A 13,322-nucleotide genomic window follows, 5' to 3' on the forward strand; every position below is an offset into this window, starting at 1 on the left:
ATAATTTCCTCTACTTGCCAATGAAAGACTTTTGTTAGGAGAACATATTTCACCTTGTAGTGGATGTAGAATGAATCAGTGAGTTAATTTGGAGATATTATCATCTAGGTTTATAATTATAATAATTACAATATTCTATTGTACAATGCTTGTCATTTATCATAAAATTAAAAATTAAATTGATTTAACTCTTCAGTCTCTAGAAGAGTTATTTCTGAGTCTCTATGAGTCATTTACATTGTTGGCCTGTGGCTCTCTTTTCTCAATATGTTTTAAGACCCAACTGAAAGAATCACTTCCTAAGAGCTATTTGAACACCAGCCAGTAATGGAACCAACAACTACAAAATATTTATACAGCAGCTGTTTTATGTTATAGTGATTGTTTAAAATAGAAAAGGCCCAATATTTCCCTTTTTACCATAAATGGGAATGAAATAGGTGGGTATTTAATTATATAGTATAATCTTTATGTATACAGTTACATTTTTGTATATAACTTCATATCTTTAAAACAAAAAGAACTTCTAAAGGAAGAGATTTGAAAATAGCAATATCAAGTTAATGGTACAAGTTAATACAGTTTCCAAAAACAAATGCTAATTTTTGTATACACTCTTTTTGGACAGAATTTTTCAGGTTCCAGGCACATTCCCTCCTGTAAGATGGAGTGTTATAAACAAGGCGGAACGTGGACAATACGTGCTCTTGCACAATTGTAGCAATAAGGTCTTTGGGGCTTTATGAAAGTGAACTCTCTCTGCTAGATATTGTAATACTATTTCAATCGTGGAACCTAGGTCATATCCTAGAAAATAAATAGCTTGTATATATATATTTTTTTTTTTAAAGATTTATTTATTTGTTTTATGCAAGAACTGGGGTACAGGCAAGATGCGTGGGAGGATGAGAGGATTCACCAGAGACAGAGCAGGGAACAGAACAGGCAGACTGATGAAATACACTGCTGAGCAGAGCAGCGGGCGAGACAGGAGAGGTCTGCCACGCCATGTGGGACCCTCACTGGCTGGCCAGGATCGATCCGGCACTGCAGAGGCTGTGGACAGCTTCACAGCACAGCACTCAACTGCCTGCGTCACCAGGGGAGGCCGGCTTGTATATTTTTTATAGCTTTAGAGACTGTGTTCTAGAAAGTGATTCACTTCCACAGCAGTTACATCCTAAATATTGGATGGAACATTGATGTTTCAACAGCAAGAGTTTCTGAATGTTTTAATTTGATTATGAAATGTATGCACGTCATAATTACATGTTTATGTGATTTGTTTGCTTTCCTGTAGAAGAATAAGCCTCCCAACCCACCAGCCTTTATCTTCATGATTGATGTTTCATATAGTAACATAAAGAATGGACTTGTGAAGCTCATCTGTGAAGAACTGAAGACCGTGCTGGAAAGACTTCCAAAGTAAGGAAACTGACATTCTTTTTATAACTTATACAATGCTGCCGAATTAGTTTATCAGTAGGAAATTTATTAGACAGGAAACAAGTGCTATTTTTTGCTAATGAGGACATTGGGTAATTCTTTATAGGTTAACTAGCACCAATCTTTGAAATCCTATAAAAATCATTGTGAACTTTGGTACAAAGCAAAAGGAAAAAAAAAACAACAAAAACACCTGACAAATAATGCTGTCATGAACAGTATTCAAATTACATTGTCATTTACAAGGAGAATTCCAACAGTGTGGTAGAGAAGACTTTGGAAGCTGTGTTTCCCTTTTTCAAAAGCATTGTTTTCCAAGTGGACACTAGTGGTTGCTAGGCTTGGTAAACATCTAAGGGGTGACAGAAAAGGAAATTGTTGTCTTATGCAGAGATGGTGCTTTTTAACCAAATTTCCTTTTGCCCTTATAATACACTACCTAATGCCTTTGCAGCTTCCTTGTCTCTGTGTTCTGTGACTGTGCAAGTACACCCCTCCATGGCAGGGGCAGTGCACAAATGGAAAGGTGGAAAGGTAGCTTAGCAATCACTGTGCACAAGCTGTTTAGGATGGGAATTTGCATCCAGTAAGGAGACTCAAGAACAGAGAAAATGCCTTCCTTTATGAGAAGAAGACATGTTGAGAAAATAAAAGAACTTAGGAAGGATGGTCTGGCACATGCTACCTGACCAGTCTCAGCCTCTTCCCATTCTACGCCTGAACATAAAAGCAATCTCTGTTCTGGAAAGGGAGCTCTGGCAGTAGCTTATCTGCAGCCCACAATCTGGGCTGCTACTCTTCATACCCCCGCCACTTATGGCCCTCTGAGAGCGCGCGTGAGGAGGCTCGGCAGAGAGAACTCTGGACCTCCCAGGAGTAGTTTTGTTTGTTTCCATGAAGCTGAAATCATAATCTTCTCGAGCACGGTTTGGAAAAGCTGTGGGGATGTTTAAAAAACACTGAGGTGATTTCAAACTGAATTGTAAAATGAAGAATGAGCTGGAGGCAGGCTGAAGAGGGAGCATCAGAAAGGCATCTGCCGCCTGCAGACTTGTGACTATAGTTTGTGACCTCTTTCTTAGGGAACCTTGAGAGGCAGGGACTTTTTTTGTTACTATGATGTTATTTTATCAGAGAACGCTCTACCTGTGCTGTTTAAATTTTGAATCTGAGTTTTGAGCTTGATGAGTATGAAAGAAAACTACTTTTTGGAAATGTTCTCTCTTCCTTCTCTCACCCTACCTCAGATCAGGCTGGTCTGCTCACCAACCATGTGTTCCTTTTCAACAAGTGATGATACAAAACTTTTAAGTCATAAAATCACACTCCTTCTGTAAGTGTCATCATAACTTTGATATCCCACTGGAGCAGATGTGTGGCTTTGGCGAAAGATAAAAATAAAAAGAAGACTGATGGTTAATTCCCTGCAACTGCCCAAATACCTCTCAAAAGTTTTTATTAAAGTCCAAATGTCTTTTCTCCATCATCTTTTCAAACTAATTTATTGTTTTTTTTCCTTCTCCCCCCAAATTTATTTTGGTCTAATCATGCATATAATTTTATATACATTTTTACAATAAGATTTCCAAGATTTTGATTTATTTTTTAGAAGTAAAGCAGTTAATATGCAAAATAACCTTTTTAAAACACTGTTCAAGTCTTGATGAATGTCTTGGGTATGTTCATCTCTTAGTTAATCTTTTGAAAAGGGAGGACCCCATTCTTTAGTATTTAACTTCAAATTTATATCTTTGCTATCCCCAGGTTGCCAGACTTTTCTGTCTTCTCTAGAACTGAAATGGTTTGAAATATTTCACCCATTATTCAGATCAAGCTCTGGGGTCTTTTCTGGTTGTTTGTTTTGTTTTTAATGTTGTAGAGAAAGTGTTCTAAGTGCTTGACTTTTGAATATTCTGGTTGATCTAGATGCTAATATTTTCAGTGTTGCTCTGTCAGATTCATTTGTTAAAATAATGGGAGCAAATTCTGGGGGTGGTCACTGAAAAGCAGGATGCCAACAACATATTGCTCTATACGGCATCCTTTATGTAACTCCATGGAAATTGTATAGAGTTAGTACGAAGGAGAGGGTAAGACTTTTCTTCCAGATATGATTTAACAAGGCAGTTATACTGTTGAAAAAGAAAATTTTAAGTTAGTTCTTTGTTTCTCAAACAAATTAAGAAATAATATGTTCCCATGGGGATGTGTTCCAATATTTTGAAATATTGTGAGACGTTCTGATGAGATTTTTTTTTTAAGTGTTAATTTAGATGCTAAGTGAACCTCTGAGTCCCAGGATATACCTTTCTCATCTCTTGAAAATGTCCAATCCCAATGGGAAATAGCAAACCAGAATCGTCATTTTTCTTTTGTGCTCTTTTCTTCTGTTAGTTCTAAGAAATCATTGAGAGAGAGTAAGTGTCCTTAATGATTTGCTGGACCTTTTTTCACCTTAGGCAATAAAAGGTTTGCTGGGAAATGCGACCCTCACCAGTGCCGAGTGGCGTACTGGCTCTCAAAGTAATCAAGCCTGGATTTTTGATGTTTGCTCATTCCTGTGGTATAAATACTTCCAGCCAGGCTGATTTTAAATTATGAAGGTCTGTCACCAAACTGGCCTTGGAAAGCCGTCCTATAATTAGCTTATCAATTGTGCTCTCACTTGCCAACCCAAACACCCTGTTTCACCATATAATAATCACCATCAAGGACCTCCCCAGTGGCGCAGCAGTTGGGCGCTGGGCTGCGAAGCTGCTTGCAGCCTCTGCAGTGCCGGTTTGATCCCCAGCCACCTGGCTAGGGTCCCACATGGCGCGCAGACCTCTCCTGCTGTGCCCGCTGCTCCCCTCAGCAGTGTATTTCATCAGCCTGCCTGTTCTGCTCTCCGCTCTGGCTCTGGTGAATTCTCTCACCCTCCCGTGTTTCTGACTGTAACCAGTGCTTGTATAAATAAATTAATTAATTAAAAAAAAATCATCATCAACAAACCCTCTGTTCCCACATTTTCCTAGACCCCACAGGGCTGTATGTACATAAACCTTGAGCCCTGAACTTTACTGTATTTTAGTCAAGAATTGGTGAACTGTTTGTTGAAATGCCCTATATACTAAGAGTCCACTGATGATTATTTTCAGGAATTTATAAGGGGAAGTAACTTCTGGTTGATAGCACCAGAGGAGGTTTCACAGAGGAAGAAGATTTTGCACTTGGTCTTGAAGTTTGTAATTCACAGCTTTCATGTAATTGTGAAGCAGTATGCATCGTCAGTGAAAATTGTTAATAATATTAGTTATGTCTAAGTGTATAATTTTAGGGCTGCGAGAGGGAGAGAATGTGGCAAAATGTAACTAGAATGTGGACCTCTTAATTCTGAGTATACTAAGTATAGACTTGAAGGAGACTGTTCGTGACTATTCATGCTTTTATTCCCCTTTCAGGAAGATTAAGCTTTTGTTTTGGAATTCCTCGAAAACAGAGTTAACTTTTTCATGGTTTGTTATGTTTCAGGACCTTTATTGCTTTCATTGTCTTGCCAAGACTGTCATAGTCTGCAAATAAGAATGACACTGTCCGGTCCTGTATGTGATCTAGTTCATATGCTGCACAGAGTCCTCAAGATCGAGCCCATTTTCTCTTGAGAGTCTCTAAGACTCAAATGTAAGAAAAGAATCATGTAGGATGGGCAAGTTCTTTCTTTTAAAAAATAGCTGCCCTGTTAGTGCTCTGAGTGTGCCTTTCTCTTGCTTCACATAGTCCATTTGTTCTTCTCACCTTCTGGTGACATCAGAGAGAGTTTTGGTTATAAAGAATATAATAAACCTGACTTGTTTATGGGGAGGGGACCACATTTGTAATTGCTATGGATTGATAATAAACATATTTTGAAGAAATAATAATGAAAAATGTTTTCATAATGCCCATTTGATTTTTTACTTGAATATTAAGAATTTTTTTTGTCAACTATTTTTTAGTGATTGTCATCTCCTTCCACTGTGACATAGTACTCAGCTGGTAAAAGAAATAAAGATCAAAACTTTAAATATATCTGTTGTATATTTTATAGATAGTATACTCATTGAATTTCAAATAGAAACCTTCCTTTTGTTGTCAATTTATGAAAGAACCTCAAGCACTTTTACTTCTTTACAGGGAAGAGCAAGAAGAGACTTCTGCAATTCGAGTTGGCTTTATCACATACAACAAAGTTCTTCATTTCTTTAATGTGAAGAGTAATTTGGCCCAGCCACAGATGATGGTGGTGACTGATGTTGGAGAGGTCTTTGTTCCTTTGTTAGATGGTTTCCTTGTCAACTATCAAGAATCTCAAGCTGTGATTCACAAGTAAATACCAAATGCTTTATAATTTTGAAAAGAAATTCGGGTATCTGGTTTTGATTGCATTGTGTTTTGATTCAATGACACATTATTCTGTCTTGTCATTAGCAAGGAGTCTTTAAGGTATGGATTGGATGGCTCTGTCATTATGTTAATCTCTCTCTCTTCAATGTCCATCAGAGTCTAAAAGGAGGACTGTTTTTTACGCTCACATTCAAATCTATTCTGTTTTCTGGAAAGGTAAAGCAAAGCAGATCTTCCTGCGTGTGGCTGAGTGGTGGTGATAGTCACTAAAGATATAGCCACTAGTTCAAGAATGTCTAGTCTGACCACAGGGGCTGTGGTGGTAGGAGAGCTACAATGACACCTTAGGGGAGAAATCCTATACTGCCAAAAAATTAACAAGGATATAAAATAACTTCATTAAAAAGTTATAAAGATTTTTTGCTTCAGATCAATAATGTATTGAGTAGAAAAAAATATTTACAAAAAGTATAATTTTTGTAAATATCCTAACCATAAATTTTGGTGCCAAACCACCCCCCAGGTTATAATTCCCTGAGGAATTTCTCTGTAATTCATCCATACATGTTTGGTGTCAAATGAAAATTTATGTGTTTTGGCTTGAGATGTGAATGATTTATTTTTGAAATTTATTCTAAATATGCTGAACATTTAAAATATTTTGCTCATTTCTTTCTTCAGCTTACTGGACCAAATTCCAGAGATGTTTGCAGACTCTAATGAAAACGAGACTGTCTTTGCTCCTGTCATCCAGGCTGGCATGGAAGCACTAAAGGTGAGAAGTCGTCTCTTTTAACTGGTAAATCAGTTTTAAACACACACACACACACACACACACACACACACAGGAAGTTTTATCTGTGAAAGAAGGTTGCTAGGTTGCCAAACCACCCAGCAAATCCAGGAGGAGGACCTGATCCAGACCACAGTGTGCCCCCGGCATTTATATTCCAGCACTGTTAGCTTCTGAACAATTGATTTTGTCAGGATTTCCAGTTTAGCTCCTCCCTCTAGCTTTTCTGTGAATTTACATGATCTATTTTGAAATTATTGCAGTGCTTTTTGAGCTACCAAATGCAAAGAGAGCAGTCTCTCTATATCCCTTTGCTTCCCTAGGGTTTTTGAACTTGTGCAGGCAAAATCCCCAGCAGTCAGGGCACGTGTGAGTGTCAGGCAGGGCCTCCCTGAAATAAAAGCAGAGATGATTTGAGCCTGTCTCTAGTTGGGAAGCTGAACCCAAGAAACTTTGGTCTTTTTCATAGTAATGGACACATTCTGAGATGGCAAAATTACTAAAAAGCACTTTTTTCTGAGTCATCCTTGGTACGAGAGTCATACCACTTTGGCTGTGATAACTAATTCTTAAAATTGAGTGTAAATTTTTTTTAAAGATTTATTTCTAAATTTTTTCAAGTTAAAGTTACCTTTTAAAATGAAATAACTAATAATACTAACAGTGGCAGCTGCAATAATAAACAGCAACTGTGATAGTATAGAACTGTGTTCAGGAAGGAGTTTGTGTAAATTTTGCATCTAAATATCACAGTTTGCTTATAAGTACAGTGACTCTTGCCTGGGTTCCTTTATCTTCAAAGTGTTTACTCATTTGGGATCAAAGACTCACACGTATCTCTTAAAAAGTCACAGCATACATGTGAATGTTATGTAAGATTTAAAATAAATACGTCATAAAGTAATTTGGGGATGTTAGGGCTTACCCAGTAGAAGCCAACAATAGTGACCGGTTAGGTTGCTGGAAAACTTGAGAATTCCTGTTTCATTCAACAGCTCCAAAAACAAATATGTTCCATTTCAATCTGAGAGTTTTGTTATTGTTGTTCTTTCTTCAATAAGGTATCTAGTATCCATATGTGAATTTTCTCATATGTGGTAAGTCATAGATGGCCCCACATATTCTTCTCCTCTAAGAAGTTAGGTCTAGGAATAAATTCTCATTCATGCATTCATGTTGGAAGGATCAGTAGATATTCATCTATAAGTTAATGTGTAAAGTAGAAGGAAAAGTTGCAGGCCTGGCTTCTAGTGGGCTGGAGTCCAGAATTAGGGCCCACAGCATCTAACCACTTTGGCATCCACAAGAGGTCCAGAGGCTGTTTAAGTAGTATCCTTGAACAAAAAATTATCTAAAGCAAATTTGTGTGCATGCTTTCTGTGTGATTTTGGTGTGATATTATTATGCATGACTGGAAAACCACTGTGTTCTTAATAACCACAATGTCCTTGGAGTTGGCTCATGTACTGTGCCATCAATGTGCTCAGCATTTATCAGAGGCCTGTTCACTTCACCCAGAGTGCCTTTTGCATATTATTTTTTGTTATATTTGTAATCTTATTGTTAGAGTAATATATACATTTACATCAAAGTTGAAGAGTGAGACAAAGCTAATATCTGAATATAATGATTTGGAATAACTCCCCAAATATCAAAGTAAATAGAAATAGTTTTAAAAAATACAGTGAACTCCCTTTAGAAAAGGTGAAGGACTGTTAGTAAAGGGATAGGAAACTGTCTTTATAAAGTGATCTGTAATGTGAGGTCAGGGGCATGTGCTTGCCTTTGTTCTCCTGCCACCAGTATTCAATCAGAAGCTCATCACTCTCCACTGCTACAGAGGGCTCAGTATGATGGTCGCTCCTCAACTAACTAGTTATGGAGTCACGTGTTAAAGGGCAGGTGCTTCTGTACAGTGCAGTTTTCTGGCCCCACTCTCATATTTGATTCATCAGATTCCCTCTTTGTCCTGCTGATTATGTATACTTGGGAGCTACTAGCCAGATGAATGGCTATTCATGCTGCAATCTCTGAGAGTATCTTTAAATTAACTCACCACAAAGTTGCATACTGAACCCATGCAGCTTTGTATGTTATTTTGCACTAAGAATGCTTTCAAATGATGCTTGAATGTCTTGACTTAGACTTTTAGTCAGTGGTTAAAATGATAGCGCCACACGGTAAGTTTCTTTTGTAGAACATCATTAGAACATACATCATTCAGTTTCTTGCATGTAAAAGAGTCACTACTGATTTCCTATATTCCATTATCATATGCACTCTAATTCATGTTTCTTTTAGCCTTAACTACCAAGAAAGGTACTAATAATACGTAAGGTAGATTTTTTGATATAATTATTTCATTTCCCTGGTCGGCTTATGGATTTCTGATTGTTGACATTTGCTTTGGCAGATTGATTATATCTGTGTCTTTAAAAGAGTCTTTCTCAAAACTTTTCTTGTAGATTTTTTTTCAAATATTTATTTATTTATGCATACAGGAGCTGGGGTACAGGCCAGAGATGAAGGGGGTGAGTGGATTCACCAGAGACAGAGTGGGGAACAGAACAGGCAGACTGACTGAAATACACTGCTGAGGGGAGCAGCAGGCGGGACAGGAGAGGTCTGTGCCACGTGGGTTGCTCCCTGGCCGGCTGGGGATCGAACTCATGCAGCAGCATCTGCAGATTGCTTCATACTACAGTGCTTAACCCCTTGCACCACCAGGGAGGCCTGTAGATTGTTAATATGAATAACAAGTCTATGAAAAAATTTCCCTTGCATCTGACGGGAAACTTGAAGGTGATTATAATATTTTGTACAAGAGCACAACTGCTGCAGAATAATTGGGGTTTGTTTGCAGTTCATGCCTTTTTTTTTTTTTTTTTTTTTTTTGCCTCACAGCAACATTACTGTTTGGATGGAGAAAAAAAGATATTCAAATAGGTGTGTGTGTGCACGCGCACGCATATGTACAGTGTGTGTTAGTGTCTGGTATGTGTATGATTATTTAGTTACATTTGACAGTAATGTTATCTTATAATCTTTTCAGGTCCTGTGTGATTAAAAATCATACTAAAATTGGTATAACATACACAATAGTAAAATTGTTACCTGAACTTATAATTGGCTAAGGGCTAACATTTTCGAGATTTTGCAAGGTAGTGTCTAAGTACCGAAGAGACCCCCTAATTCATTCTCTTGTTCTTTCAATCAGTAGGGGTGTATTAAATGCCTGTGTTTCATAAGGCAAAGTACTCTCCCTTCCTCTAAGTCCACTTACACTTAACTATGGTCGAAGAGATGTAACTCTTGAGGCAAGATTTTTATTGCTTGTGTTCCCCAAAAGTTGAGGGACAAAGGGCAGAGAGTAACTCTGGAAAGCCTAGGACTGCTCTGGTGAGCTGAATAGCCAGGAGGTCACGGGATGAGGGTCTTATCCTCTGTGGACAAGAAGTGGAAACTGAAGGAGATCAAAGCACAGCTCTTCTTATTGTGTGTCCAAGTGAGGACATTTTAGTACTCCCCCGTGAACTATAGCTTCACACACTATCAGCTAGATGCCAAGTGAAATCTATGCTCATCAGTTGTAATAAATTTCATGAAACAAAGTTAAGTAGACGAAAACTAACAAAAAACATGTGCTGATTTGTTGCGAAGATAAAGAGGGCCCATCTGGAAAGTTCTTATACAGACTTTCTCAAAAGTCCTTGACCTCTGCAACTGAAAGCTGCAATACACCGTCTTCTGCTTAAGTGCTTCTTTGTCCCCAGAACCTTGCATTTTCATCGTATTTCTTCCACAGTCTTTCAAAATCTACATCTCTTTCAAAATCTGACTCTCATAACTCAACTATATGTGAATTTCTGGCATTGTTTTTTTTAACTTGGCCAAAGAACATTTTCTGAGTTAGCTATTACTTCCACAATAAAACTAAATAAATACAATGTGAAGTAAGAATTTGGCAAAAAGGTGGCGGGAAATGACCTTTAGTAGTTATGCTTAAAATATGTCAGTATGGGGGAAGCCTATCTTTAAATTATCTTGATATACACCTAAATTTAATTTTAAGATGATGCATCACAGCAACATTCCTTCCACAAGTATTTATGGAGCATAAATATTTATAGATTAAAAGACACCACACCCAATGGGGATTGGGGAAGCACGTTGTAGAAAAATCATGTGGTTTTTTCTGTTTCCAGTGAACCTTGAAAGTGGAGAAGACTTTAGGATACATGAAATTGTATGTACCATTGCTAATTCTAAAATGGTGGCATCTACAGACACATCTCTCAGAGGAAAGGACAGTGGAGCTGAATTTTGAGCAGAGAGAGGGCAGCCTTTCTCAGCCTTTGCCATCACAATAAGGATGATATTTTTCATTCATCTAATTTTATATGAGAAACTCATATAGGTCAAATTAGAAATTAGATCTTGGTGAAAACATAAATTTTGTAGGCATGTAAAGCATAAAATGCTACTTGGGAAGCATTTAATAAGTGCAATTAATGAAATTATGATCCTAAAACTAGTAGGAAAATATAAGGAAAAACATATAAATATGGCTGCATTTTTCTAGTAGTGAGCTTTATTTCTTTATGGGCCCAAATTTTTTCCTTTCAAGTTTAAATCTATGGGTACATGTATGTTTAATTATGTATGTGTAATCATAATTATTAACATTTACTAAGTTATTGAATTCACACAGTTTTTATGTGGTTGCTGTTTTTCCCTTTTAATATATAAGATAATCGGGGCTTAGAGAAATTCAATAATTTGCCTGATATCACTTAGCTAATAAAATCACTCGAACTCTAACCCAGTAGATAGGAACTAGATCCCACATTCTCAACATCCATGGTTTGAAATGACAATGCTTCTGTGAGTAGAAACTAACTAGGTGGAGAGTTTTTGACAGTGAATTCCTTAGTGGTATTGAGTGACCTAGGCAAAAGAAAAATGACTACTGGGGAGGGTCTCCCTGGTAGTGCAGCTGTTGAGCGCTGGGCTACAAAGCTGCCTGTAGCCTCTGTAGCACTGGTTCGATCCCCGGCTGCCAGCGAGGGTCCCACATGGCACAGCAGACCTCTCCTGCTGCGCCCACTGCTCCCCTCAGCAGTGTACTTCGTCAGTCTGCCTGTTCTGCTCCCTGCTCTGGCTCTGGTAAATTCTCTCACCCTCCGGCACTTCTGACTGTACCCAATGCTTGTATAAATAAATAAATAAATGTTTTAAAAAAAGCAAACTGGGGAGAAGACGCACATTCAAAAATGTTTTATACCTTTTCTGCTACTGGAATTAAACAAAAAGTTTCTTTATAATAATAAAAGTAGTAGAAATTAAAAAAAGGCTATAGAATTTCAAAATTGTTATATTTCACATGTTTTTGTCAATATTACTATAAATTTTACTAAGCTTGGTCTCTGGAACTAATGTGCCTTAACTGGCCAAAACATACAGGTGGGATGCCTGTGCTACTTCATCTATCCTTGCTTTCTTCCTTCTTAATGTTGTATCTATCTCTAACTCCAAGTAGACGAGTCATGCAGCCATAAAACCACCACTCACTGCTGGCCCAGCAAAGACAAGCCAGGATGCAGGTGCATGTCAGCTGTGACTGCAGGACTGTGTGTCCATGTGACTCACGCCACAAAGTGTATCAGAATGTCCCTCAGTGGAGCACATGAGAACAGGGCTGATGTGAATTCTCTCCACATCAACGAATACCTTCTTTGAGGAAGGTATTCACAAGCCTAAGTGTACCTTATTATTAATAGCAAGTAACTTAAACACACCTCATAGCCAGTCCCACTAAACCAGCCTTACAGACACCAGCTCCAGGCTAAGAGGAGGAGGAAATGAATTCCAAGCTGAGAGGATGGTGTGTGCCAAAGGATAAGAGGCGGGGCGTGGGGGTGTAAGGCATGTGACATGTTCCAGGAAAGCTGAAGCCCTTGTGGCTGAAACTTTCAGTCTAAGGAATGGCAGGTGGGAGAAATGTTGGCGCTTCGCCTGGAAAGACAGAGGCAGACCCATCTGCATGGGGCTTCAAAACTGACATTTACTGGCTGTGTCACCTGTGTAACTGGACGAACGTCAGTTTTCCTGAACATGCAGCTATACTTCTTTCTTCCTGGGGTAACAAGCAACAAATAAAAAGCAAGTGAGGAGGGGCTGGCACAGTGCTGCACACAGCAGATGTTGGTAGCAAGGCCTCTCCCTGTTTCCTACTTCCTGTCCCATTCACCCGCCAACAGCTGCCCTGTTTGTGAGACAGCAGATGGTTTAGAGGAAGGCAAGACTGGAGGGGCAATATATCACATTGTTTAATTTCCAGAAATTTTGCTTGGTAGATTACTTCATCTATCAGGGATTAAAGATTAAAATCTCCTTAAATAAAATGTTCGACATCCCTAGTGCCAAATTGACTCTCAGAGAGTCTGAATCATCTCTCTGTTGCCTCCCAGAACCTGTGACATGCAATCTTGATCACACTGTCCTCCCCCCATTACCTGGCTAGAGCTGGTTCCTTGTTTCTGCTGTTGCTACACCACTCCTACAATCGTGTGCACCCTTCCTTGAGGTACCCCGTCAGGTTTAATGCACATTTCCAAAAGGTTTTAAGGAAATGCTGCTACTGCATTAGGATCCAGGGGATTCTGTCATTTATTTTTGCATCACAAAAAACCCCTAAAGACCATACTGTAAGCTAAGTAAG

At 38.4% G+C, this 13,322-nt stretch overlaps 1 protein-coding gene across 2 annotated transcripts in view; it reads left to right on the forward strand.

Moving 5' to 3' along the window:
* SEC24D (SEC24 homolog D, COPII coat complex component) overlaps positions 1 to 13,322 on the forward strand; it is an 87,826-nt gene that overhangs the window by 57,187 nt on the left and 17,317 nt on the right. For both annotated transcript variants that reach the window (XM_037509527.1, XM_037509529.2), the window contains exons 11-13: positions 1,301 to 1,425; positions 5,599 to 5,790; positions 6,490 to 6,583. In XM_037509527.1, the coding sequence (XP_037365424.1) occupies positions 1,301 to 1,425; positions 5,599 to 5,790; positions 6,490 to 6,583 (411 nt within the window). The remainder of the gene's footprint in view (positions 1 to 1,300; positions 1,426 to 5,598; positions 5,791 to 6,489; positions 6,584 to 13,322) is intronic.

Source organism: Talpa occidentalis, unplaced genomic scaffold (genome assembly GCF_014898055.3).
Source record: "Talpa occidentalis isolate TD23 unplaced genomic scaffold, MPIMG_talOcc4v2.1 talOcc4.13, whole genome shotgun sequence".
Classification (NCBI taxonomy): domain Eukaryota; kingdom Metazoa; phylum Chordata; class Mammalia; order Eulipotyphla; family Talpidae; genus Talpa; species Talpa occidentalis.